This window comes from Pieris napi, chromosome 19 (assembly GCF_905475465.1).
Source record: "Pieris napi chromosome 19, ilPieNapi1.2, whole genome shotgun sequence".
Classification (NCBI taxonomy): Eukaryota; Metazoa; Arthropoda; class Insecta; order Lepidoptera; family Pieridae; genus Pieris; species Pieris napi.
Genome location: NC_062252.1, coordinates 6,340,667 through 6,368,447, shown reverse-complemented (window position 1 = coordinate 6,368,447; position 27,781 = coordinate 6,340,667). Strand labels below are relative to the sequence as shown.

General features: G+C 32.7%; 1 protein-coding gene across 1 annotated transcript; it reads left to right on the top strand.

Moving 5' to 3' along the window:
* Positions 1 to 27,781, top strand: LOC125059040 (eukaryotic translation initiation factor 5B). Its single transcript, XM_047663211.1, has 18 exons — positions 1 to 219; positions 301 to 363; positions 511 to 683; positions 754 to 1,889; positions 2,277 to 2,432; positions 4,931 to 5,056; positions 5,731 to 5,949; positions 6,552 to 6,665; positions 6,910 to 7,137; positions 8,277 to 8,459; positions 9,109 to 9,270; positions 10,112 to 10,242; positions 11,555 to 11,687; positions 12,355 to 12,462; positions 13,126 to 13,290; positions 14,119 to 14,226; positions 14,763 to 14,924; positions 26,385 to 27,781. Exons 1-18 carry the CDS (start codon positions 173 to 175, stop codon positions 26,490 to 26,492), a joined length of 3,522 nt encoding a protein of 1,173 aa, XP_047519167.1. The 5' UTR covers positions 1 to 172; the 3' UTR covers positions 26,493 to 27,781.

Here is a 27,781-nt window from a genome sequence, read left to right as displayed (position 1 = left end):
GACATCAGCATAAGTATTAAGTAAGGACAAGACACGACTACGACGTCGACGAACTATTTCGGCTTAGCCCAATTTGCAAAGTGATTTCAATTCACATGATAAAAATTGCTAATTATCCTGAAATTAAATATTATTTACCAGTGATCATTACTTAAAAGTTCCTTCTGCTACGATGGGTAAAGCTAAAAAAGGCAAGAAGAGTCAGACAGCCGAGGATGGGTAATATTCGGTCTATCACATATGTTGTTGTAGAAAGTTGACAAATTCTGCTCATTTTACTGAAAAAACTTTTGTTTACAGAGATAGCGACATAGAAACCACTACGATTGAGAACACAAAACCAGCACAAACCAAGGGCAAAAAGTAAGTCTTAGAGGTTATATTTGTAACTAAAGATAACTTGTCTATTTTCATACATTTCACTATCACTAAATGACTTTTTATTATATAGTTATTGTATATATCAGTTATCAGCTTTAATGTCTTATTTATAATAAAAAAATTCTTTAGAGTTCCTGCTATCACAGCTGTAGCATCAGATGAAAGTGAAGATGAGAAACCCAAATCAAAAACTAAACTAAAGAAGTCAGTTGATTCTGATGTAAAGGAAGTCACAAAAAATATTAAAAATGTATCAATATCAAATAAGTCTCAAAAGAAAAAAGTTGATGCCAGTAGTGATGGTAAGTATTATGAACTTTCCTATTTTTTTGGTAACCATTAATATAATAACCTTTGTATTACATCTTTCAGATGAATCTGAAGATGAGAATGTCAAGACGAAAAAAAATAAAACAAAACAGGAAAAGAGTGCTTTCTCTTTATTAGAAATTGAAGATTCTGGAGAATCTGCACCTGAGGCACAACCTTCCTCAGATGATGAAAAACCTGCACAAAAATCTGCCAAAAAACCTACACAAGATAAAAAGGAACCAGCAGGAAAGAAAGGCAAAAAAGCTAGAAGGAAAAAGGATGACAGTGATGAAGATTTAGAAAAGGTTCTAGCGGAACTTGAAATGGAATATGCGGGAGTCAAAAAAGAACCTGCTGCTGAGCCAGAACCAACAAAGCCTCAAGAACAACCAGAAGAAAAACCAAAAGCAAAGAAAAAAACCAAGAAAGAGGTAGAACCTGAAGTAGAAAACAATGTTGAAGAAAAGGGAAGTGACAATGAAAATGATATAACTATTAAAACAGCAGCTCAAAAGAAAAAAGAGAAGAAAGAAAGAGAGAAACTTAAAAAACAGGAAGCTAAAAAGAAGGAACAACCACAAGAAGGTAAAAAGGAACTAACAGAATTAAAGCCACAAAGTAAACCTGAAAATGTTGAGCTTAAAGATCAAGATGAAAAGGATACTAAAGCTCCATCGGAAGAAAAGGATGCTGAAGGTGATGTTCCTGTTGAAGGAAAGAAGAAGAAAAAAGGTGACAAAGGGGACAAAGACGACAAAGGTAAAAAAGGTCCTACCAAGAAAACTATTGCTGCCATGCAGGAAGCTTTGAAAAAGGTTAAAGAGGAGGAAGAAAGATTAGAACGAGAAGAGGAAGAAAGAATTAGGCAAGAGGAAGAGAGAGAGAAACAGAGACTTGAAGCTATTAGATTAGAAAAAGAAAAAAAAGAAAGGAAAAAGCAAAAAGAAAAGGAGAGAAAAGAAAGACTTAAAGCTGAAGGTAAATTATTAACACCTAAACAAAAAGCTGAAAAGGCAAGAGCTCAAGCAATGTTAGAATCTTTAAAAGCTCAAGGAATAGAAATTGGGACTGAGAAAAAACCACTGAGACCTGGTACTAGGGCAAAGCCAAATAAATTAAAAACTCAAATGTCACAAGAAACAGCATCAGCACCTGTAGAAGAAAAGAAAGTGGAAATTGAAATTACTGATAAGCAGGTAACATTACATATTATTAATAGATAATTATATGGTATAGAGTTTGTAATATATGATTGTCCTCCTCCTGTTGTATTAATAAAGTAATTTTTAGGTATTGAGATTAATTCCCCTTAATAATAATAATTCTTATGAAAATGTGTGTTTGCTATGTGCTATGCTTTATATTGTACACTTGTTTTTAGTAATTTTCTTGTCTGTATAAAAGATTAAAATTCAATACTAAAACAATAGAATACCCTAAAGTATAGATCAATCATGTAATGTATGTGTGTGTTAAATATTCTTTAGAAAAGTTTAGTAACAAATACAGATTATTTTTCAACACCGAAAAATAGCGAGTCTCTGGAGGATGAGTTTTAATTTATTTTATATAATGTTTTATAGGAACCCACCAAGCCCGAGGAGAAAAAGGAGTCGGACACTGAGTCTGTCAAAGATGCTTGGGATGCCGAGTCTTCTGAAGATGAGGAGTCTACAAAGCCTGAGCCAGCACCTGTTCTTGACAACAAAAAGCCACCATCTGAAGAAAAACCTAAAGAGGTATGTATCGCACATTTATATATACATATATATATTTTAACAGATTGTAGTCCATATTCGTATTTGTATCTTGTCAAACTTCATACAATTACATAGCTTCATACTATACAAGGTAAAGCATAAGCTTTTAGAAATTAATTTAAGTATGCTTGACATTCTAGAATACAGACATTAGAGTGTTGTTCTGTGTATTTACCAAATGACTTTTACTATCCATTAAAATAATTACAAATTAATGTGCTTACATTAATATGTAGATAATAATTAGTAATAACTTATATTTCAGTATCTTATTAAACAAATAGGATTCATAAATATCGAGCCCCAATTAATTAAATTATATTTTATAAAATTCCTTTATAGACCAGTGCAGATAGCCTTCAAAATAAATAAAAAGCGAAAAAAATTACAGTAGGATGAAATTCATTAGAAAAGCAGGGGAATATGATCAAAATGAAAGGAAAAATAAATTACGGTCGATCTGAGGTCGGGAAGGGGTAGGGGGGGGAGGTTTAAGGGTAAAAAACGGTTTATCTCGATTTCCGGCAAAACTAAAAGTCCTATCGAAGAAAGTTAAATGGCAAAGTTGTAGGTAATAAAAAGATCTAAAACTTTTGTATTCACACATTTTTCACATAACCTCAAAATTGGTGTGAAAAATTCAAAAAACCAAGTTTTTGGTTTTTTATTTTTATCTTTTACAAAAGTTTATTTTTTTTAACGAAATTTGGTGAAAACTTACCTTATTATGTCCCAAATATACTGTAATTTATTTGATTAAAAATATTTATTTTTTCACCTTATTTTGAATTAATATCGAAAAAACACCCTAATTTTCAATCGAAAATTCTGACGTCAAAATTTCAGCTTTTTTCAAAAAGTTGGTATGCTTTCAGTTCGTTGAAATCTCTACTTTCCTATGGTAAAAAAATATATATATATTACCATAGTAAATCTTCTCAGAAAATGCAAAACATCGTATGCAGTAACGCCCAGACCCGTCATACCCTTCCCTACTTCTCTATGAATCTTCTTTAAATTATAATTAGATGCCTATTTATTACTATTTTAAGATAACTTATATATACCTGAGTGACCTAAAAAAATTTTTTAGCCTTTAGATGAGCTAAAATTTTCGTATTTCATAGAGAAGTAGGGAAGGGTATGACGGGTCTGGGCGTTACTGCATACGATTTTTTGCATTTTCTGAGAAGATTTACTATGGTAATATATATATATTTTTTTACCATAGGAAAGTAGAGATTTCAACGAACTGAAAGCACACCAACTTTTTGAAAAAAGCTGAAATTTTGACGTCAGAATTTTCGATTGAAAATTAGGGTGTTTTTTCGATATTAATTCAAAATAAGGTGAAAAAATAAATATTTTTAATCAAATAAATTACAGTATATTTGGGACATAATAAGGTAAGTTTTCACCAAATTTCGTTTAAAAAAATAAACTTTTGTAAAAGATAAAAATAAAAAACCAAAAACTTGGTTTTTTGAATTTTTCACACCAATTTTGAGGTTATGTGAAAAATGTGTGAATACAAAAGTTTTAGATCTTTTTATTACCTACAACTTTGCCATTTAACTTTCTTCGATAGGACTTTTAGTTTTGCCGGAAATCGAGATAAACCGTTTTTTACCCTTAAACCTCCCCCCCCTACCCCTTCCCGACCTCAGATCGACCGTAATTTATTTTTCCTTTCATTTTGATCATATTCCCCTGCTTTTCTAATGGGTTTCATCCTACTGTAATTTTTTTTGGTTTCAAAAATTATCGGCACTGGTCTATTTAGTTTCAAAGTGATACGGAGAAATAATTGAATAGTTGTTAAAAGTTTATGTTAGTATTATATATATAGTTTTTTGAGGAGATAATGGATTATATGAATTGTGCAAAAAATAATTTAATTGAATTTTAGATTAAGCATTGTGGTGCAACCAATAAAAAAAAGTGTGTGTGTACAAAGTACACATGTCAGAAGTGAAACTTCTGTGGCAAACTAATCTCTAAGTGTTGTTCATATTTATACAAATCTAAAAGTTTAGATTTCCGATACTTAGAGGGACGGAAAAGGAAGATATGTTAGGAATTTAATTGTCATTAAAATATTAAGTGTCGAATAATAAATAAATAAAGAAGTTTGACTTCAAAAAGCAACATGGCACGTAACCGAAAAACGTGACGATTTGCTACAACATTTCTCCCATACGTTGATAAAGAAGTTTCACTTCAAATATGTATATGTTTATTTTGGTATATAAGATACAGGTATCACTTATTCCGTGTAAAATTTCACGTCAATGCCATTGCAGTGCATTGCAATACCAAACCATGCAACAAATTATGAAACAGACTAAATATTATAACAAAGTTCCTTGTTTGTTGTTATCTATTACAAGAAATTATATCATGAGGAAATACAAAACACAATTTTTTTTATACTAACAAATGCAATATTCTTAAAAGATGTGTCCTAAAATGTTTAGCAAGAAGAGGATAGTTCTGAAGAGGAAGGCAGTTCGGACGATGACTCCAGCTCTGAAGAGGAGTCTGAAGATGAACAAATGACAGATGCCGAGAAAAAGAGAGAGATTGTTTTGAAGAGATTGGAGGTAATTTTATTACTAATTTTTGTTAATTTTTGAAAATAAAAATTATCTGTAATTGTAATATGAGATGTAATTGTACTTGTAATTGTTTGCTGCTAAAAATTGGTTCCTCTTATTATAATATTTAGTTAAATAAATCTAAAAGAAATTATAAACATAACTTTCAAATCTACAGTGAACAAAGCAAAACTACTAAAAAAGCAAAGCATTTATTATTAATATTTTATATTTAGAAATATATGTATATAAATTAAAAAAAATGTAATTATACAAATTGGGCATATAGTATATATATATAGACAACTTCAAGTATTCTATGCAGACAATTTTTCATCAGGGACTTTGATATTTGACATTTAATATACATATTTTAAGTAATCTGGTAACCCGATAGCTAAGTTTTGACATAATAAATATATATTTGATTTGAAGTTTTTACACAGCACTGTCCTTTGTAGTAATTGAAACAGGATAATAAAGTAACGACAGACTTTTTATACAAACCATTTAACGAGCCTACTCCTCCCTCAAAGGCCGGCAACGCACCCACTAAAAATGGGTGTCAATGGGCTGCGTGGACTGCCCTTTTTGGTCGTCCCGCAAGCTCGTTTGCCGCCCTATTATATAAAAAAAAAATAAAAAAAAATAAGACAATATGGCAAATATTTTTTTTCCAGAAACGTCGCGAAGATAATGAAAAGAACAAAGCTAACAATCCCCTACGTGCTGCCGTCGTTTGCGTCCTCGGACACGTAGATACGGGAAAAACTAAAATTTTGGACAAGTTACGGCGAACTAACGTACAAGACGGTGAAGCTGGTGGAATTACGCAGCAGATTGGTGCTACTAATGTGCCCATCGAGAATATTAAAGAGCAGACTAGGCATGTGAAAGCGGTGAGTATAATATACCCAATAGCCATGTAATTGTTTGAAAATACAGAATAAAATTAATAGAGTGTACTAAAAGCTTAAAAATTATTTGTTAGGTCCTAGATACCAGTCTTCTCCTTGCTCTAGGGTATTGATTAGACAACAAGAGGACGGGAGTCAAATTTCAATTACTAGGTTTGACCTAAACGGGTCAAGCTAAATAAAACCGTAAAAAATTGGTCGTTAAGATGTTTTTGGAAAAATCAATATGAATTGATAATAAATTTTAGGAGAGGAAATAAATTTTTGAAATTCTTCGGCATATACTGTTTCATACCTGAGAAAATAAAAATTTTATCTCGAAACTGGAATTTTATCAACCTGTAATTCTAAACTTGAAAAGTCGGATCTATACTAAGAGCTAGTTAGAGACAGGCAATAAAAAGTTAAACATAATTATTTATTTCATTAAGATAACCCAGATCCATTTAGATGTTTTTTAAGTTGGTAAGTACAAGTTAGGTTCCAACATCAAAAATAAATAACAAAGACTATAAGTAGTTTATATTTTTCATGTTTGTACAGAACAATATTATTGTTACTTAAATAAATTCCTCTCTTTACAGGTGAATGATATAGCATTCAAGTTGCCAGGTCTCCTCATTATTGACACACCTGGTCACGAATCCTTCAGTAATTTAAGAAACAGAGGTTCCTCACTCTGTGATATCGCCATTCTGGTAAGATTTAGTACATAAAATTTTTTAATGTATTTATTCACTATATTGTTTAATTAGTGTAAGTCCCAACGTTCAATAATTAACTATAATAACCTTTTTTAATTTATCTTATAAAATATGATAAATCACTCGACGACGACTCAATATCACACACATACAGTGTGCTTTTATGAATTCGGTAAAAAAGGTTTCACGTAGATCAGCCATATTTTTTAATATACAATATACTAATTTGTCTTTACAGGTAGTAGACATTATGCACGGCTTGGAACCACAGACGATAGAATCGATAAATCTTCTAAAACAGAAGAAGACGCCATTTTTAGTCGCCTTAAATAAGATAGATAGATTGTACGATTGGCAGAGTTCTCAACGTAAAGATATTCGTGACATTCTGAAGATGCAGCAACCGAACACCCAACTAGAGTTTGAGAAGCGAACGAAAGATGTTATACTCCAGTTTGCTGAACAGGTAAATTATAGAATGCTTTACGCTTGCGGCACTCGTGCGGTGCCTACGTTGCCTTTTTTATGTTTTTTTATTTAAAGAAAACACTTTTTTACCGGTTTGAAGTTATGTATTATTATAAATCTACAATTATTTTACATAATTTTAAATTTTTCCGACGTTTCGCGTGCTTTGATGACTAAAAGAAGTGTTTTCTTTTAATGTGTAAAAGTTATGTCAATAAAAGACAGTACTATGTTTTTATTTATTTATTTATTCACAAAAAATACATACACTATCATTACAGTACAAAAAAATCAGTTGCGCTACAACTTTTTTAGGTCTGGGCCTCAGATTCCTGTATCTATTTCATGATCATTTTTTTACCAATCTAATAGGCAAGTAGGTGATCAGCCACCTCTGCCTGATACACCTTCGACTATCTGGCAAGCCGGTTTCCTCACGATGTTTTTCTTCACTGTTCGAGCGAATGTTACAGTACTAAACCAATACGATAATAGAAATCCAAAAAAAAATTACATTTAATACATAAGATACACGTTTAAAATAAGTAAGATGATGAGTTGGAATATTGATTAGCACGATCTATATGTGCGTTCAAACCCCGGATACAAAAATGTATTAAAGGATTTTTCAATATATGTGTGAGTACTAACCCGTACTAATACTTGCTAATGCGTAGTCTTAAACCCCAATCAAAAATTAAATAATTGTAATAAATACTTTTATTTATTTATTTTAGTTTACCACATCATAGTACTAATTCTACGGCAAATTTTACAAAATCTTCCATCTAAAATGTATGACAATTGAAGTATACAAAAGTGTTACAAAAAAATACAATTAAAATATATACAAGATAAAGTATACAATAAAGTTAGTTACCAGAATTTTTGATAATGCAGAAAAAAAACCATCAGCATAACAGCGAATTAGGTTCAAGGTTTCACCCACCCAACGCTTTGTCTAAATACTTGTCAAAATGATTAAGAGATTAAATATTTCTAGCATTGGAATTTTATTATTATAACATATATCTAGACCATATTTTTTTACATTAAATCAGCCACTGATTGGCATCTTCATATACACTCAATAGTAGCTAATAAATTTTTGTCGATGATAAAATAATTATATTTCAGGGTCTTAACGCAGCATTATTTTACGAGAACCCAGACCCTCGTACTTACGTCTCCTTGGTGCCCACATCAGCGGTGACTGGTGAAGGCATGGGTAACCTTCTAGCGATGATAGTTCAGGCCTGCGAGGGACCCTTACATAAGAGGCTGGTCTTCTCTCAGCAGTTGCTTGCTATTGTCTTAGAGGTGAGTGCTTAATAGTTTATACAACAGCCTTTTATGAAGGTACAACCTTTTCTTAAAGGACCCTAAGTTCTATTGTTCCAGAAATATAGTGATAGGCAATTGGCTCATGGTTTTATTGAACGTGGAATTTTTGCGATCATATTGAATTAATATTTTTATTTAATTATAAAATATACGTGGGAAGGCTCTAATTATTATATTACAGTCTAATATATTTTAAAGTAAAATAGTCTAGTAGTCTAGTCGACAAGTTGAAAATGGTACAAAATAGAGATACTGCTATAATTTTAAGACTAAAACTAAAACTTTAGCAATTTATGTGCTAATACACGATTTTGGCACATTTTTCTAGACGTCATTCCTTATCCAATGAGCTATCGCACATAATTTTAAGAGCAGTATCTCTATTTTGTACCATTTTCAACTTGTCGACTAGACTATAGTGGGAGGAATCGTTTGATATTCTATCTGGCTTACATTAGGACTAAATAGTAATTTACTAAAGACTTTTTATTTTAAATTTAAATATCTAACAAATAAATAAATATTTAAATAGCTGACAAAAACGTGATTAAATTTTTCAGTTTTCCCTTTTTCCCCTTAAATAAGTTTTTGAATGTATTTTAAATTTGAGTATTTTATATTCAAGGTAAAAGCTATTCCCGGATTGGGTACTACGATAGATACAATTCTAATCAATGGAACGCTTCGTGAGGGAGATACGGCGATTTTGGCGGGAACAGAAGGACCCATAGTCACGCAAATAAGGTCGCTTTTGATGCCTCAGCCTATGAAGGAGTTGCGTGTCAAGGTAAGATTTATCCAGGTTTTATAAAATACATAAATGTATAAACTTTAAAAAAACAGGAGAAAATGTTTCTTTGAAATCAGACATAGTAAAACTTTTCGCAACCAATACTTCCGTTCTCTGTTAGAAATGTTAGGTTAAAAACTGGTAGACGAAGCGATACATTAACGAAAGACGAAACAATATAATAACGATAGACGAAACGATACAATAACGATAGACGAAACGATACAATAACGATAGACGAAACAATACTAAAACGATAGACGAAACGATACTATAACGATAGACGAATCGATACAATAATGATAGACGAAACGATACAATAAACATAGACAAAACAATACAATAACGATAGACGAAACGATACTATGACGATAGACGAAACGATACAATAACGATAGACGAAACAATATAATAACGATGATCGAAACGATACTATAACGATAGACGAAACGATACAATAACGATACACGAAACGATACAATAACGATACAATAACGATAGACGAAATGGTACAATAACAATAGACGAAACAAAAGTGTTACTTGACTAATTTGTCAGGGGTAGATTTGTCTGTCATCACAACAGGATCCTAATCAAAATCAAGCGAAAGTTGCTCTCCAATGAGGTCGCTAAATTTATCCAGGAAACTTTTGAGCTTCCGGAAGGAGCTAGGCTAGCTTAAACACGACTTTAGGTACAACGGACCAAATGGGCGTCTAACTGCGGAAACAGTCCACACTACATACATACTTACTATGTGCTATCCATTCTTTCTATCTATGTCTTAGTCTAAAATACTTTTCTAACTCCTATTATAACGCATTATGAATTATTACAGAATGCTTACATTGAGCACAAAGAAGTAACGGGGGCCCAAGGAGTGAAGATAGCAGCAAAAGAATTGGAAAAAGCAATTGCTGGTTTGAACCTACTTGTAGCTCAGAAACCAGATGAAGTAGACATTTTAAAGTAAGTTAAACTTTACTTTTGTCATTACATTTGTATAATAGTGCTTCTTTTTGCATTAGCTTAACATACCTGAAGGATTGAAATAATTTTGTGGAAAATTCCTGTTAAATTTTTTAAGTTTCAATCTCAACCCTTACATTTAACCCAACATATAATAAAAATTACAATTTTAATTTGATTTAATTTGTATTTATATTGTTTTACTTGTTCGATATAAGCAGGGTTTCCACTTGATAAATTAAATGAAACACCTTGTCGAATTTACTATATAAAATTTCTATTGAATTCTTATTATTATACAATGAGTATTAGATAGTTTTTGTACTAAATACGAAAGTGCTTGTAGCCTTAAAACGTCTACACACGGCTAAAAGCAGAGGCAATATCGGGTAAATCGTGGACAGCACCATAGTTCTCCACGTGTGTAGGCAATTCGTATGCTACTGCCGATTCGAACTACGAGTCAATTTCATCCCCACCACTATTGTTCTGATATCGCCACTGATTTTAGTTAGGGCCGTGTGTAGATGCTTTGGACAGATTCAGAAGCGAAATATTTAATTACCTAGAAATTACAGTCACTAGTGTGTAGTGCTTTCAAGGAGAAGGTGATTAGATTTTTAATGGCAAAGTGCCTTTATTATGTGGGAGAGTTTTTAAAATCCTAAATTTGGATAATAGTAATAGTTTCAGGTTTATTAGATTAACAATTAAGTAATAATACATACACAGACACACACTCACGTACACACACTAACACACACACACCCCACACATATACACTTATTAACACACAGACAAACACCCACACACACATACCCCCCCACACACACACACCCACACACATACACTTATTAACACACAGACAAACACCCACACACACCCCAACACGCATACACACACACATACCCCCACACACACATGCACACACATACCCCATGTGGTTTCCTTATATGTGTATCCTTATAAATATTATATTTTTGTTAACGTTGTAATAATGCCTATGTAATAATGATTGTTTATTCTCACTAAATTTTTCTCTACTTTTTAAGACCTTCTGTCGATCCGAAGTGGTGGAGGCCTGATGACCTGTAACACACAAACTAGCATTTTCCCTAAAAAAAATATAAATGTTCTTTTAAATATGACATTTTTATGCCTATTGTAATATGGCTGATTGTGCGGTGTTTTAATAATTTATCAATCTGAATAAACCGCCGATATAATGACAAAATCCAATACATTTATGACATCAGGAGTCGACTTAGCGACTACGTCTCGTTTCCTATCCTTAATGTTATAATGATAATAGGGAAGAAGTGGCGAAGGAGTTGAAGACAGCTCTATCGTCCATTAAACTATCAGAGCGCGGTGTGTACGTGCAAGCGTCTACTCTGGGATCCCTCGAAGCGTTGCTAGAGTTCCTTAGGACTAGCAAGATTCCCGTAAGTATTTTTAATATTTTTTTACATTTGCTCATACGGTGAAGGAAAACATCGTTAGGTAACTGCGTAGAAGACTGAAAGCCTACTTGCCTATTACAAAAAAAAATATCACGAAACCTGACCGAAGGTTATTGCGCGATGATTTTTATTTATTTCTAGTTGTCTTAGAAAAATATGAAGGTTTTAAATTTAAATGAAATAAATAAATAAACCAGTGGCACTACAACCTTTTTAAGCCTGTTTCGCTTATATTTTTTTTTATCTTTATATTTTAATTGGACTTTGTAGTATTTTTTTTTAACATTTACGTTTACTTAAATTGCTATACATTTTAGATAAAAGAGTTACTAGCATATGCTGTAGATTTAGTACTATGTATGATGTGGTAAACTCAGATTTCTGTATATGTTTCATGATCATATGTCAATCTAATAGGCAAGTAATCAGCCTCCTGTGCCTGACACGCCAGAATTTTTGGGTCTAAGGCAAGCCGGTTTGCTCACGATGTTTTCATTCCCCGTTCGAGCGAATGTTAAATGCGCACATAGAAAGAAAGTCCATTGGTGCAAGCCGGGGATCGAACCTTTGAACGTGATAACGTTCATTATTTTCAATAGTACATTACATTTTGTTTATAAAAAGTAATAATTATATTAATTTGTTTCAGTACTCCGCTATTAGGATAGGTCCGGTGGTGAAACGAGACGTAATGAAAGCGTCCGCCATGTTGGAACACGACTCGCAGTTTGCTACTATATTGGCTTTTGATGTTAAGGTGTGTTTATTATGTCAATTAAATTTATTATTATAATAATAATATATATATAATAATAATTTTAAAACTGCTGCATCGACTGTGATGTTTTTGAATGTTTATATTGCTATGGATTACAGGTTTCATTTACGACCTTGGTAATGTTAAAAGAGTACCGAGAGTTTTTTACGCCGGCTTTTTCTCTCGGCCTACACCCTCTGTCTTCTTTGCCGATGAGTAGGGATGCCTACAAATTCAAATTTAATGACGTGGAATAAGTGATACAGCTTATGTTCCATAATAAACATATTTTATTTTATTTTAAATTAGTTCCTTGAATTAAATTACATTAATAGAAAATTTATTTGGCTATAGCGATTGTGAATGTAACGCCGATTTCGATGACAAATTCCTTTAAATCAGCAGATATTGCGACTTGAGTCGGTCGCCAAACACACAATCACACCTTTGTATAGATATTGGTTAAGTAGGTAGGTTTACGATTAAAGTAACGGTTAATTTAACCAGTTAAATTTATGGTTCAAAGAGTAATATTCTGAGTAGCAACTGTGTTTCTACTCACACACAAAAAATATTTATACAAAACGCTATTTCGAGATTTAAATCTCGAGATAGGGTTATAGTCATTAATGCGGTAATTTAATAAGCGATTTTTTTACTCAGATCGAAAGGGATGCGCAAGAGTTGGCAGATCAGCTCGGCGTGAAGATATTCGCAGCTGATATTATTTACCATTTGTTTGACAAATTCACCGCATATAGAGAAGAACTTAAGCAGAGGAAACGGGAGGAATTTAAGCATATAGCTGTCTTCCCGTGCAAACTGAAGGTGAGAACCACATATATATTTCATTTTTATGGTTGAGTTTTGTCTCAAGTCCTAGTTGGCCCTGGGTGCGATTGATTTAAAACTTCTTTACAATATTTGCATGTAAAATAAAAATTAATCTCAAAATGTGTTGTGAAACGCAAAACTCAAAGACGGCTGGACCAATTCGAGTTTTTTTTTTGTTTATTTTTTTAAGTCTGAGAAAAGTTTATTTTCAGAGAAAATTTTTAAAAATATTTGAAAAAATAAAAAAAATAGTTTTATTTAGTACTTAGCTTTTTATTCCGGAAAAACTAAAAGTCTGTATTGGTAAGCATAGCAAAGTGTTAGCTAAGTAAAAACATTATATTAAGGCGAAACGAAGTTCGCGGGGGTAACCTTGTTCTTAATCAAAAGTCTGTATCTTAAAGTACAATCACATAATATATATTGGTTAAAAATAAAAAATATAACCATGAATGTTGAATTTATGTATAAAACAAACAAGTATTATTTTAGTAATGTTTTTAATCATTTAGACTTTTATTTATAATGATATATGTATATAAAATTCTCATATCAAAGTGTTTGTAAGGAAACAGACCGATTGTGTGTACATATTGGTAGCATTGAAAATAAAATGAACTACGTTTTATATTCCTAAATGATAAGGATGGCCCAATTTTTTTTGGGATTTAAAATGTAAATAACCCTTAATTTTTTCCCATCTACCACTAAACCCCATTTTTAACATCAAATATTACTGTAATCTTAATTAGAAATAATTTCTATAGCAAAATAATGTTTGACAAGTCACATAAATATTTATGATAATTCTAATTTTCGTAGGTATTACCACAATTTGTGTTCAATTCCCGTGACCCGATCGTTGCTGGAATAATGGTGGAAGCTGGAATTTTGAAGGAGGGAACACCGATTTGTGTGCCCAGTAAAGAGGTATTAAAATATTATTTATGAAATTATATAGATAGTTTTAAGTACAATTGCTGAATTATGGCATTGGGTTGCCATAGTTGATTGGATAATAAAAGGATAAAAAAATATATTAATTTATTGTCACACTGTGATTCCTGGAAAACAAATTGCCGAGGTTTTATTGACGCGAAGTAGTTTACGCAACTTCGATAAATTGTAATAAATGTAATAAAAATTGTGCTTATACATTTCTATTAACACAGATATAATTCTAAAAGATTAATAATTATTTTTACTATTACTTTGTAGATTAAGAAAATTGTAAATACTGTATTATAAAATTAATTATAAATGAATAATAAATATCTTCTGAATTCCGTAAAAAAAAGATTAAAAGTTCATTTTTTGACTCCATACATTGATATTTCGTACATATTGAGACTCGTTTTGTTTAATGATTTCCTGTGTTTCTATACTAAAAAATTTAATGTTTAAGTAGCCTTTACGGTTCTACTTATAAGTAAAATTTTAAATATTAAACTACTACTTTCTTACAGTTCGTGGAACTTGGATTTGTGACATCTATCGAAGTGAATCATAAACAAGTGGAAACGGCGCGAAAGGGCCAAGAAGTTTGCATCAAGATTGAGCCGATACCCGGGGAATCCCCCAAAATGTTCGGCAGACATTTTGACGAAACTGACATGCTTGTTAGCAAGGTAACATTAATTTTTATTTTTATATAAGGGAGCGTTCAAGTATTACGTAAAGATTATTGAAACACCCCCCCCCCCCCCCCAAGTAACTCGCCGTAACGTTTTTCAGTACCCAAGTATAGTAAAATTTTGCGTGACCACCTAGTGACTCTTTAGTTACTATTATGTGGTGTAAGTCGATTTTTTTTTAACAATAACGCGTAATTTAACGCGCGCCCCGCAGCGTAACGTTTTACAAAAGGACCAAAAAATACGTTACGTAATACTTGAAGCTCCCTAATAGGGCGGTAATTACTCCAGTCTATACACAATATTATAAATACGACAAATTTAAGTCACGTTCATATAAAGGAGTACTCATATACTAGAAGCTCGTTAAAGTTTCAGCTTTTGTTGGTGACATCAAGTTCTCTCTTTTTTTTTTTTTTTTTTGACGTGATAACGTCTTTAAAATCGTTTTAGTCGGGTGACATGTTCAGAAACTTGTGTCACACCAAAACCTCACGAGCGCGATCGCAGGTATAACGAGAGAGAGACGGACCGATCTCCCGTCTCATCTCGAGCGCTGCCAGTCATTCCGTGAATGTATGAAGAAAAATGTATATCATAGTCGAATAAGTAAACTTGTCATTTTACACCCGAAATTTATCATCAAAAGTGTGAATAAAACGATAGATGTCATTTAAAATTTGAAAAATTGTTATCTTCATTAATTCCTTACTTCCCAAAAACTTATATCACCAATAAGACGTTATCACGTAAACATCTCGATCGTAAACCTACTTTACAAACAACCAATATTTTTTTTTTTAAAAGACAATTCACACCAATTGACCTTGTCCCATGCTAAGCTGGTGAAGCTTGTGTTATGGGTACTAGGCAACGGATATACATACATATTATAGATAGATATACATATAAATACATATTTAAACACCCAAGACCTAAGAACAACACCAAATGCTCATCACATCGATGTTCGCCTCAGCCGGGGATCGAACCCGGGACCCATGGATTCGCAGTCAGGGGTACTAACCACTAGACCAATGAGTCGTCGAATGAAACTTACTGCTTGGCCCCTTCAATCTTTCCTAGAGAGGCAGGCTCTTTCAAGGGTCAATAGACTCTACATCAATAGAATATAATAAAAATTTAGTTTCTAATAAACACCTTGTGTTTATCCTACTACTTACTGGTCGAAGCGTGTGACTCTAAACAGATATCGTGCGTTCAATCCCGGCTGAGTAACGATATATTTTTTCTATGCGCAATTAACATATGCAAAACTAGCATGTTACACAAATATCGACCAATGTCAGGGACAATAAATCGTCGTGTCTAAAAAAGTAATCTTAATATATATTACGTGTCACGTTGTTTGTCCGCTATAGACCTCTAAACTACCGAACCGATTTCAATCAAATTTGCATACCGTGTGCAGTTTGAATTAACTTAAAAGATATACTACGTTTCTATACTAAACATTTTCCCATGCCAAGTCATCATGTCATTAAATATCTTTCTGCAGTAAACATATCCACATGCAGTGACCATTATTTTGTTTACTTTGCATCAACATTTGACCACAGTGTACATGACGTTCAATGATAAAAACACTATTACAGTCGTGTAGAATCCAAAATATTTGTCAATTATATAAATAAGCCATCAAGTTAATAAAAATTTAAGTTAGACGAGTACATCATGTATATTTATTTATAGAATGACTGCACGGGAGTACTGAAGTACTCCGAGGTGAGTCGTCAAAAATTCAAACTCGATTGTGGTTCAGTCTTTTGGACGTTAAAGACCTTCGCATCGCACCTGGGCCAGCACCCTTGCTACAAATGTAGGCTTCAATCCAATACTCTAATAGCGCGATTTCGAGTACAGCCAGCGCCATCTAGTCTTATATATATAAACTAGCCGTTTCGCGCCCGCTTTGCTGGACGAATTAAAATAAATTTTATGTTTCATTATTTTATTTTTTTTCATATTTTTATTATTCTTCTTTTTAACTTCACGCTAAGAAAATTGAAATATTTCGAAAATCGAGTTTTTAACAGATGTTGACGTTTAGAGGTTCTAGGAAGCCTCCCCGAATGTTTCCGCGGTGAAGTCCGTATGGATAAATTTTCATAAAAGTAAAACAGCAATAAAAAAATGAAGGAACGTTGGAATTTAATAAATAAATAGCCATAAACCATCTAGGAAAATAGTTTCATGTCGATACGATCAGTGGTTTAGGCGTGATTGAGCCTCAAACGAAGACCATTTTCATTATATATATATATAGATATAGATTACGCGTCACGTTGTTTGTCCACTATGGACTCTTAAACTATAAACCGGTTTCCATCGAATTTGCACACCGTATTCAGTTTGATCTAACTTAAAAGATAGGATAGCTTACATCTTAATTTATACCCGCAGTTTATTGCAAATTAATTGTTTATTATTTGACAGTCAAAATTCTAACAGATGGCGCTGTGTTGAAAGTACCAACGTTTCACATAAGCTACAATTTAATGGCATAACCACCAAAAAAGCATGGTGGTCCCCATGACTGGTGTTCTCCTACCGTTTGTTTCCCTTGCATAGTTTTACTACTATGTAATATAACAAAAACTTTAGCCACAGCAAAGCTTGGCCGAGTCTGCTAGTTAAATAAATATGTTATACCAACTGGGCGTTAGAATCTCAAACACAATATTTTTTAAGTATACGGCACTACGATTAACGCGTGATTGAAAAGGCCTATAATGTATAATAAAAAAGGACTCTAATGTTTTTATCCTTAAAACCTGGCGGATATAACCTTGTCGGTTCTATCCGAGGATTTGTTGTAAGAAAAATCTTGTTATTTCCAGTATGACTTATGTTGAGCATAAATGTGTGCAATACAAAGGAATGTCTAAAATGGTTGATATTTCCGTAATTGATGTTATTTGATTTCTCTCTTATTGTTTTTCAATGTAGGTTTCAAAGCTTCTAAACACCATTTAAGACTTAGGACCCTGCTGACATAGCATTTCTCGCATAAGGCAAAATGTTCATATAACATTTATTGATAATACATTACTTTTTATATGCATATTCAGTAGGTCTGAGAATCGGCTACTATCTATTTTTCATACTTTATTGAAATAAAATATCGTTGTAAAGGTTACTTCTCACACCTGTTCTCTACACTTATATCATCAATGTTTCCCAGACTCGAATCGATAGTTTAATAGCGATCACGCCCATATTCTAAATTTAGACGCTGCGCTGTGATGTATTGAAAATGCAACTGGGCGATATTAATAATGAAAACCCGTATTTTTCGCTTAAGCTTTGGACGTATTTAAATGTCTAAAACATTTAGTAAACATTAAATAGTTTACAATAAATGTAATCCGTAGCTACTCAAATATATAAATTGTCGATTAGTAAAGCATTACATTCATGTATTGCACCTTTGTTTAGATATTTAATTTAAAAAATAAATCAGTGGCGCTACAACCTCTTTAGGTCTTGGCCTCAGATTTCTGAATCTGTTTCATGATCACTTTTAAATCTAATAGGCAAGTAGGTGATCAGCCTCCAGTGCCTGACACACGCCGTCGACTTTTGGGTCTTAGACATGTCGGTTTCCTCACGATGTTTTCCTTCACCGTTCGAGCAAATGTTAAATGCGCACATGGAAAGAAAGTCCATTTGTGCACAGCCGGGGATCGAACCTACGACCTCAGGTATGAGAGTCGCACGCTTAAGCCACTAGCCACTGCAACCTATTATGGGATGCCTTAATCAAATTCAGACTCTATCAAATTCAGAGATATTTAATTTAATAAAGTAAAAACGTGCTGATTAATGAAAAAAAATATTAAATTTTTTATACACGAGACAAAATTAATTTACTCATTACGCCAATCGCTAACTTGCGCACCGTTTAAAATACATAAGTATATTTTACGTAACCATATCGATTTCAGTTGTAACATCTTTCATCAAAACAACTGAAGCGGTTTGGGCTCGCTACAATAAAATAAATAACTCTTGATTAAAACTATGGACGTCATCAAAGATCGACGAAAGAAATGTGACTGGCGTGTGTTTGTGACTCACAATATTTGTAAATTATGATAATTTCAATTTGGTGTCGGCAAATTTAATGCTCCTTTGATGTTTTTGAATTTTTTAAAGTTCACGAAAACGAGAAACTATTTTTATATATATCTTATTAAATTTAAGTTAAGTAGCAGTGTTGGCCTAGTGGCTTCATTGTGAGACTCTTGTATCTGAGGTCGTACCTTCGAACCCTAGCTAAGCCCTAGTATTTAAACTCGTTCAAACATTGAAAGAAAACATCGTAAGGAAACCGGCATGCCATAAACCCTAAAAAAGACACTGCGTGCCGCGTGGGTCAGGCACAGGAATAAAAACAAATGACTAATAATAACGCCCAGCCTTGCGATTCTTTAACTCACTTTTCGAAACCGCTGTGTGAGTTTGAAAAGTGAGTTACAGAATAGCAAGGCTGATATTAAAGTATAATAAAAGAAAACACTTAAACAATATATAAAGCTAAAACAGATCGCATACACAAAATATTATCTATAATTATAGTATCCTCAATATCTTATAAGCGCTGGTTCATAAATAAGAAAGTTTTACTCCTGCCGTGTCGTACTATCTCCAGATAAATTTGTATAGAAACATAGTCCTCATCATCGGACGTCGAGGCAGAATACGAAATTCCACCCCTATCACCTCGACGTCCGCCGTTCCACAACTGAGCGTTTTTCAAGGCAGTTTTTGCCGCGCACCAACACTTTGTGGAACCAGCTGCCCACTGAAGTATTTCCGAACCAATTCGACTTAGGGTCCTTCAAGAAAAGAGCGTACCAATTCTTAAAAGGCCCGCAACGCACTCGCGAGCCCTCTGGCATTGAGAGTGTCCATGGGCGGCCCGTTTGACCCCCGTTGACCCTGTTCTATAAAAAAAAAGTCACCTCATCAAGTTTATTACGAGATAATAATGTCAAACGATGATGATTGACACCAAAGCTGCCATAATTAGACAGCCGCATATTAAATATTCGTAATGTAAAATTCCTTTAAGTACTGATACTATTTTATTTCTAATATAACGATAACATTAATACATACGAAGACAGTATGTATCTAGACTGTATATGGGCATTACACGTGCGTTCACAATTTACATGACCCCATCACTAGTGTTAGCAAATATTAGCGAACGAGAATAGAACGGAAACGGGCGTCGTTATTGTATACTGTTTGACTTGTGTATTTGATGTTTCAAACATTCGTATTATGGGAACGTGTAACTTCATTTAATGGTATCATATGTTTCTTGGTTAGGCCGTAAGCAAAAATATCTATATATATAAAAGAAAGTCGTGTTTGTTACAACACTTATAACTCGAGAACGGCTGGACCGATTGCCATGGTTTTTGATTTGTTGGATTTGTTTCCGTCCCGAATAGCAGAATAAGCAATAAAATAAAATATCGGATAAGTTATCGAATAACAATAAATTAATTAATTAGTTTTACGAATGCAAAAACCATATGGTGCCATCTGTTGACAAAACTACGCATCATTTTACGTCGAATTCGTGTCAGTTCAAGAAATTCCGATCTTGAGGTGAATGAGGAGATGCATAACCATGCTTTGATCCTGATCAAAAGATGTTGGATATCAGAAAGTGCTTAACATGCAGTATCGCCATATTGACGCTAGAGAGAAGATGCCTAATGTGTAAAACTGCCATTCTTCTTTCGCAATGGCAAGCAATAAAACATTTCTGTATTTGCAAAAAAGTTGTATTAATGTGATACTTAACATAAATGAAATCCTAAAATAAGTTAAATTAAAGTAACAACGATATTATAAGGTTGTAGGGCGGAACGAAGTTAGCCAGGTCAGCTAGTATTATATATATATATCTCTAATAGAAAGCTGATGATTTGTAAAACTGTTTTTTTTTATGTTGTAAAAATACATACAACCCCTAATTTTAACCCCTCTACGATCAACCCTTATTTTTATTTCTTTCTCAGAGGTTTATATACAAAAAATTCACAGAATAACCTAAAAGTTTTCAATTCGGAAAATCGAACAGTCTCCGGGGTAGCATAGCAAAATGTTCCATATTGGTAGGTACTAAATAGGCTAAGGAGAAACGAAGTTCGTGGGGGCAACTAATTTTTTTATTAAAATCGGTCGACCGTAACCGAAGAAGCGTTTTATATAAAAATACGGCTTTTTACGCTTAAGATTTACTTTATTATATAGGATATATGTTTCTAAAACGTATACAAAAATCATGAAATTTATTACTAACTAGCAGACCGGCCAAGCGTTGCTGTGGCTAAGGTTTTAGTTATATTACATAGTAGTAACCTATTCAAGGGAAACGGTAGGAGAACACCAGTCATGGGGACCACCATGCTTTTTTAGTGGTAATGCCTTAAATTGTAGCTTATTTGAAACGTTGGTACTTTCAACACAGCACATCTGTTAGAATTGTGACTATCAAATAATAAACAAATATTTTGCAATAAAATAATATTGCGGGTTTAAATTGAGATATAAGCTATCCTATCTTTTAAGTTAGATCAAACTGCACACGGTGTGCAAATTTGATTGAAATCGGTTCGGTAGTTTAAGAGTCTATAGCGGACAAACAACGTGACTTGTAATTTATATATATTAAGATAAGATATTATATCGAAATTTATTTGGCTAAAAATGAACAGATGCTTTATACTAGGTACTATAATTATATTCAACAATAAAGATTCATATATAAATAGCATAAAGTCCAGTTAAACAAGCTTTTATCTAAAAAGCTCATAAATGCTAGTATATTTAGTCTACAAATCTAAATTAAGCGTTATCAAGTTAAATTTTCGTACGTAGTCTAACGTATGACGTCGTAGTTGCCGTCACATCGTTCGTGGAAGATAGGTCGATGCATCCTATTACGTTATCCTAAAGGGCTGACAGCCGTTCTTAGAATTAATTATACCGCTAGGCATTTTCCTCTTAAAAAATTAACGGAACTAAGTATTATTTGAATTTGGAATTAATTTACCAGTTTAATGTAGCATTTAATATTATATATAAACTAGCTGACCTGGCAAACGTTATTTTGCGATGTATATTATTTCTAGGAAACATTTTTTTAGTTCAATAAAAATAACTATCTACAATAATAAAAAATAGGGGTTGTATGTAGAGGGGTGAAAATTAGGGGTTGTATATGTATTTGGGGTGGACACCCCTTATCACTTAGGGGTTTGAAAGTTTGATAGTAGCCGATTGCCAGACTTACTGAATATGCATAAAAAAATTCATAAGAATCGGCCGAGTCGTTTCGGAGGAGTATGGGAACGAACATTGTGACACGAGAATTTTATATATATATATATATAGATTGTCTCTGCACAAAGACATAATTTAACATTACGATCTAGCCTAACTAACCTATATACTATTAAGGATATTTAAAATAAGAAAGTGTCCAATAACACTACTTCCAGTCTCTATTAAGGGGAAGATACTGATCTTGTGTACTATTTTATTTTTGATGTACCATGATATGTTTTTATGCTTATACGCTGTCCATTTTTAAATTTACGTAAGTTTTAATCAATATTTTCTAGTGTATTTTACATCTTGCTTTGACTGTCAGGTACCTAGGATATTTTCATAAATAACCGGAAATGTAGTGGAGCAAATATCAATGAGCGTATATTTTGACTAAACATTTTGTTTTTCTATAGTAATTTTGACTAACGTGTAAAAGTAAATGTTGTTTATTCAACTACAAAGTCAAAACAGTTCAATCGCGAGATGTTTTCAAAAAATAAAATAAAATATGTTTATTATGGAACATAAGATACAGGTATCACTTAGGTCCATGTTAAAAAGAAGCGTGAAGAGCTGGATCTCCGTTACACTAAATTGTACTGGTTGCTCGGAAGGCATTCCGCGTTATCAGTTCAAAATAAATTATTGATTTACAAACAAGTCCTGACACCTGTATGGACTTATTTATGGTTGCCAGCTGTGGGGCTGCACCAGTAATAGTAACATCCAAGTAATCCAAAGATTCCAAAACAAAGTGCACAGGGGAATAGTCAATGCTCCCTGGTATATTCGCAATAACGACCTCCATCGGGACCTTAATATAGAGGACGTCGCCACAATAATAAAAAAGACTGCTGGAGCCCACGAAAAAAGGCTCCACCATCACGTGAATGTCGAGGCTCTTCAACTCCTTGACACCACTGGCCTAGTGAGAAGACTTAAAAGGACAAAACCATTTGAACTAGTGAATTAGTGTTAGTGCACGTCAGTACTAAATACACAGTGAGTGAAAGAAAAAAAAATAGAACACAAGAACAGAGTGTCTTCCCTTTAATAGAGACTGTAAGTAGTGTTATTGGACACTTTCTTATGAAAAAATCCTTATTAGTAAATTAGGTTAGACTTAAATTACTTATTAGTCTTAAGTTAGGCTAGATTGTAATGTGCCATGATGTCTTAGTAAAGACACATGTATATAAAAAAAATAAAAAAAAATTCCACGTCATTAAATTTGAATTTGTCCCTACTCATTGGCAAAGAAGACGGAGGGTGTACTCTCCTCTCGGTACTCTTTTAAAATAGCAAATCATTCAATATATATTATAACACTTAATTGCCTTTATACAAGTCTAGTACTAATTTATAGATAATATTTCTAATGCGAAGTGAGACAAGTCATTAGCATTAAAACATTTACTCAGACACGCATATTCAAATATTGTTGCTGTTGATAATATATAGGAATGAATGAATAAGCAGTATCTCGGTCTGAATGACCCCCGGCTCCATTGATCGCAGGATTCACAGGTCACTAGGTCGAGGGGACCGATGCACGGATGTTACTAACCTATAGAGAGATGTATGATGAAGCTGTTTTATACTTTAGAATATTCCTGAATAAATGAAATACAGCTTTAAATGTTGGTATCGAATTACATTTTTTGAAGTTATACTTCTTTAGGCGCGTTATGAAAAATTAATGCGAGTGAAATTTTACCATGCGCGCGCACCGTGACACAAAATTAACAGAATGAAGTTGCCCACGGAAGATGCTACGGCATTGGACATAATTTAAAAACAACATTCGAATAATAATATAATTTATGTTAATATAAAAGAATAATAACAAATATTTATTTATTTAATTTTTCAAATGTAAACTGAACATTGACTATAATGACTCATTTTCCAGTCTTTGATTATTTAATTGTAATTAATTATTTGCATGCAATCAAAAACTATTTTTAATAATGCCAAAGAAGTATAACTTCTTACGCGCGTACATAAGTACACGCACCCTTTATTTTTAGAAATAGCAACATTACTTGAACACAAATTATTGATTTCACGACTACATAATGTAATTTTGATATTGAAACACGCGATAGAACATAAATTGATTAAATGACAATGTTTGAAATAATATTATTCTATTTAAATATACCCAAATTCATATAGCGTAGATTTTAGTGTCTCTATAAATAAAAAAATAAACAAAAACATTATTCACCACTCCTTAATGATTCGTTCAACGGTTTCGTCCTGCGCCCTAAAAGTCCATGTTAAAGGTGAACAGCTAACGATGAACTTATTAGGTCATTCTACGTCAAAACATTTAGCTTAGCCATTTTAGCTTTTATATTATTGCAATAAAGCTTGTATTCGTGTGTTAGTCTCACGTTACTTATCTTATTTATCGGTATTAAGTACAATACTGTAGTCTGGGCTCTTCTTAAGCTTTTTAATATAAACAATAATTTAATTTAATATATATTTTCGTCCGTAGTCAGTACTAATTGATTCATCAACGCAGAGACTTCATTTTCTACAATACTAAATAATAGCTTAAGCCTTAAACTAAGATAATCTTCATTAACCATCTTAGTGTTTTATAATGTTTTGTTACTATGTTCGTGTGTCCGAGATACTGCACTTTTATTCAATTAGGTACACCAGGTTTATTAACTCAAACGGTTTAGTCATCTTTAGGCGTCTTATTGCTGTTGTGACAAGCATTGATTGCCTCAGCATTCACACGGCTAGTCTGTTTAAGTGAGCTTTTCTTTCTTTTCTTTCAAAAAAGCTACTTAAAAGCAGCAGTTGTTTACGTTTGATAGTTTCTAAGGCGATAATTCATATTACAATTATAATTAAGACTATCTGTTTCAAGCAATGTCGCATTTTGATTTAATTATGAAAATAATTATTTTGTAAGATGCGTCCTTTTGGCATATCGTTGTTATAATTATATTTTTGGTAATTGTTCAAATATACATTTCCGTCAATGACGTCAACCGGTATTAGCGTTGCTGGGTCTTCAATGGCAACTCCCCGTTGCCAAGCTGCAGAGGGTGAGGCGAGGGTCATGACCTAATTCTCTGCTTGCACAACCTGATCTATTTTCTCTATGACGTCATACCATTCAGCCCCAGAAAGTTGAATCAATGCGCCGAAACTGGGTCAACCTGAATGAAACAGTGCACATTCATCGTTTCCATTTTTAGATGTAAAGGTTTTTCTATTATGACAATGGATGTAAGATTTGTACTGAATTGTTACTTTTATACTGAGACAGTTTCATTGAGAGAAGAAATAAAGATTATTATTATTATTGAAGTAACATTCTAGAATACTTTGTTAGGTCGAGAAACTTAGTTCTGGATAGGACTTGTTTGGTAGAGGATGAATTACTTTGATAATGCTACGAATGGCTACACCATCAAATTATTATCACCTTGACAGATCCCCTTATAATGCTTTCATAGTGAAGTTTTTTAAAGACACAGGGGAAACACGCGATAGAACATAAATTTATTAAATAAAAATGTTTGAAATAATATTGTTCTATTTAAATATACTAGAGTTTATTGCCATTTCTTCTCTTCCGTTCTAAGCCCTTGATTTGAGAACTGGCAGTAAATGTAAAATTAGAAGCATTAAGTATATTTCTTTTTTGAAGTTCACAAGTATACATTGTGTTAGCTATATGTATAAATGATTTTTGACTTTGACTATTTAGCAATACTAGAAGATCCCCTTATAATGCATTCATAGTGAAGTTTCTTAAAGGCACAGGGGTTTTATGATACGGGGGATTTCTTAAGTTTTAGGTTTTTGATTGGTTTTCATTGTTATTATATAAAATTGAAGTGCTGTTTGGATAAAGCTTGTACAGTTCTTTGTAATTCATTCCCGTGTACCAGTATTATAAAAAAAAATTATTTCAGATTTTGCCTTTTGAGACAAAATATACGACAAAATAACTAAAATGGCCCTTTGAAATAATGATGGTTATGTCGTTACATAAAGTTGACGCTTGAAGAACAAAGTAGTAATTAATTATTTTTTTTGTTTCAGATATCCCGAGCCAGTATTGACGCATGTAAAGACTATTTCCGTGATGACCTTATCAAAACTGATTGGCAGCTGATGGTAGAATTGAAAAAACTGTTCGCGATCCTATAAATCCTTTATGAGATTAAGAATTCATAAGTTCGCCTACCGGCTTAGTATGCATAAAGAATTGATTATAATATTAACCACGTAGAGTGATTACGAAATGAAACAACCGAAACTCGTCGAAATAGTAGTGATTCATGTTGTGTTACATAATATTCAGGATAGTATGTCAGTCAATGTTCAGAATTTTAATAGGCGTTCAGTGGTCTCTTACTTAATTTTTATAATGTATGATTCCGTTGCTAGAGTAATACACTTTAAATAATTAAAAATTTGCCCTCGACTATTTCGTGGTCTATCATCAGAGTAGCTCTTGGTGTGTACCAAATGTGATGATTCTTCCGTGGCTAACCAAAAGCTAATAAGGCTGTAACTTGCGTTCTTATTTGTAGCTAATAACCATCTCGATCACGTCAACTTCTAACATCATTATCGGCCCATTTGTTTAGCCACAGTCAAACCACAAGTCAAACTTAAACCCTTAATTTTTTGTTGTTTAAGAAGAAACTTACGGTTGCTATGCCGGTAGAGTGTAACTGATGATTCGTCTTTCTTAGCTCTCATATAAGCAATGTTATTGGTGCGAAAATTGTAATAAATCACTTGTAGGCCTTGTCTGTTCCATCTTAGCCCCTAAAATAGAATCTCATAGTAAACCAGTTTTTCACCTTCCTACCCACTGATTTCACTGCCGAATATAGGCCTAATGAGTCATCTGTTATTTGTTTAACTTCAGAAGATTCTAGTAAAATTTTAATAATTTTTGTCACTATCGGAACGGATGATATTTTTGAAATTAATTGTTCGAATCTAGTTAGGCCGTGTACATCATTGTAAATACTCCATTAGTATTTATTGTGGCGTAACCTTGTGTATCTTAAATGTACGAAGACCCACGGCAACACCATGTATATAATTTTATAATTTGTAAATAAAGATATACAGAAATCTAAAATGCTTTTATGACTTCCTATACTTTCGGTTGTATTGCGAGTTTAAACTTTTGTTAAATAGAAAGGAAATGGTCCTTCGAAACCGGAATAATAAAATCATTCTAACAATAACATTGGAAAGTTGAGTCTTAATGAGTGAAATTATAATTTGGTAGATTATTTTTCTTTGAGATGATTTTTATGTAAATAAACTTTAAATGTTGTATGGTCGAAATCTTTCGTAGTCCGATGAAGATACAAAAGGTTATTGTTTATCTTTCACCATTTTAAAGGCTTTGTATTATATAGATGGAATCGGACATATTCTTATATTGATGAAATTTTATTAAATTAAGAAACTTA

What these genes read in the sequence shown, in the direction of transcription:
- LOC125059040 (XM_047663211.1), top strand. Translation starts at nt 173, where the DNA reads ATGGGTAAAGCTAAAAAAGGCAAGAAGAGTCAGACAGCCGAGGATGG. An exon ending in TCTGTGATATCGCCATTCTG is followed by an intron (nt 6,666 to 6,909) that starts GTAAGATTTAGT and finishes TTGTCTTTACAG; the next exon opens with GTAGTAGACATTATGCACGG. An exon ending in TATTGGCTTTTGATGTTAAG is followed by an intron (nt 12,463 to 13,125) that starts GTGTGTTTATTA and finishes TTTTTTACTCAG; the next exon opens with ATCGAAAGGGATGCGCAAGA.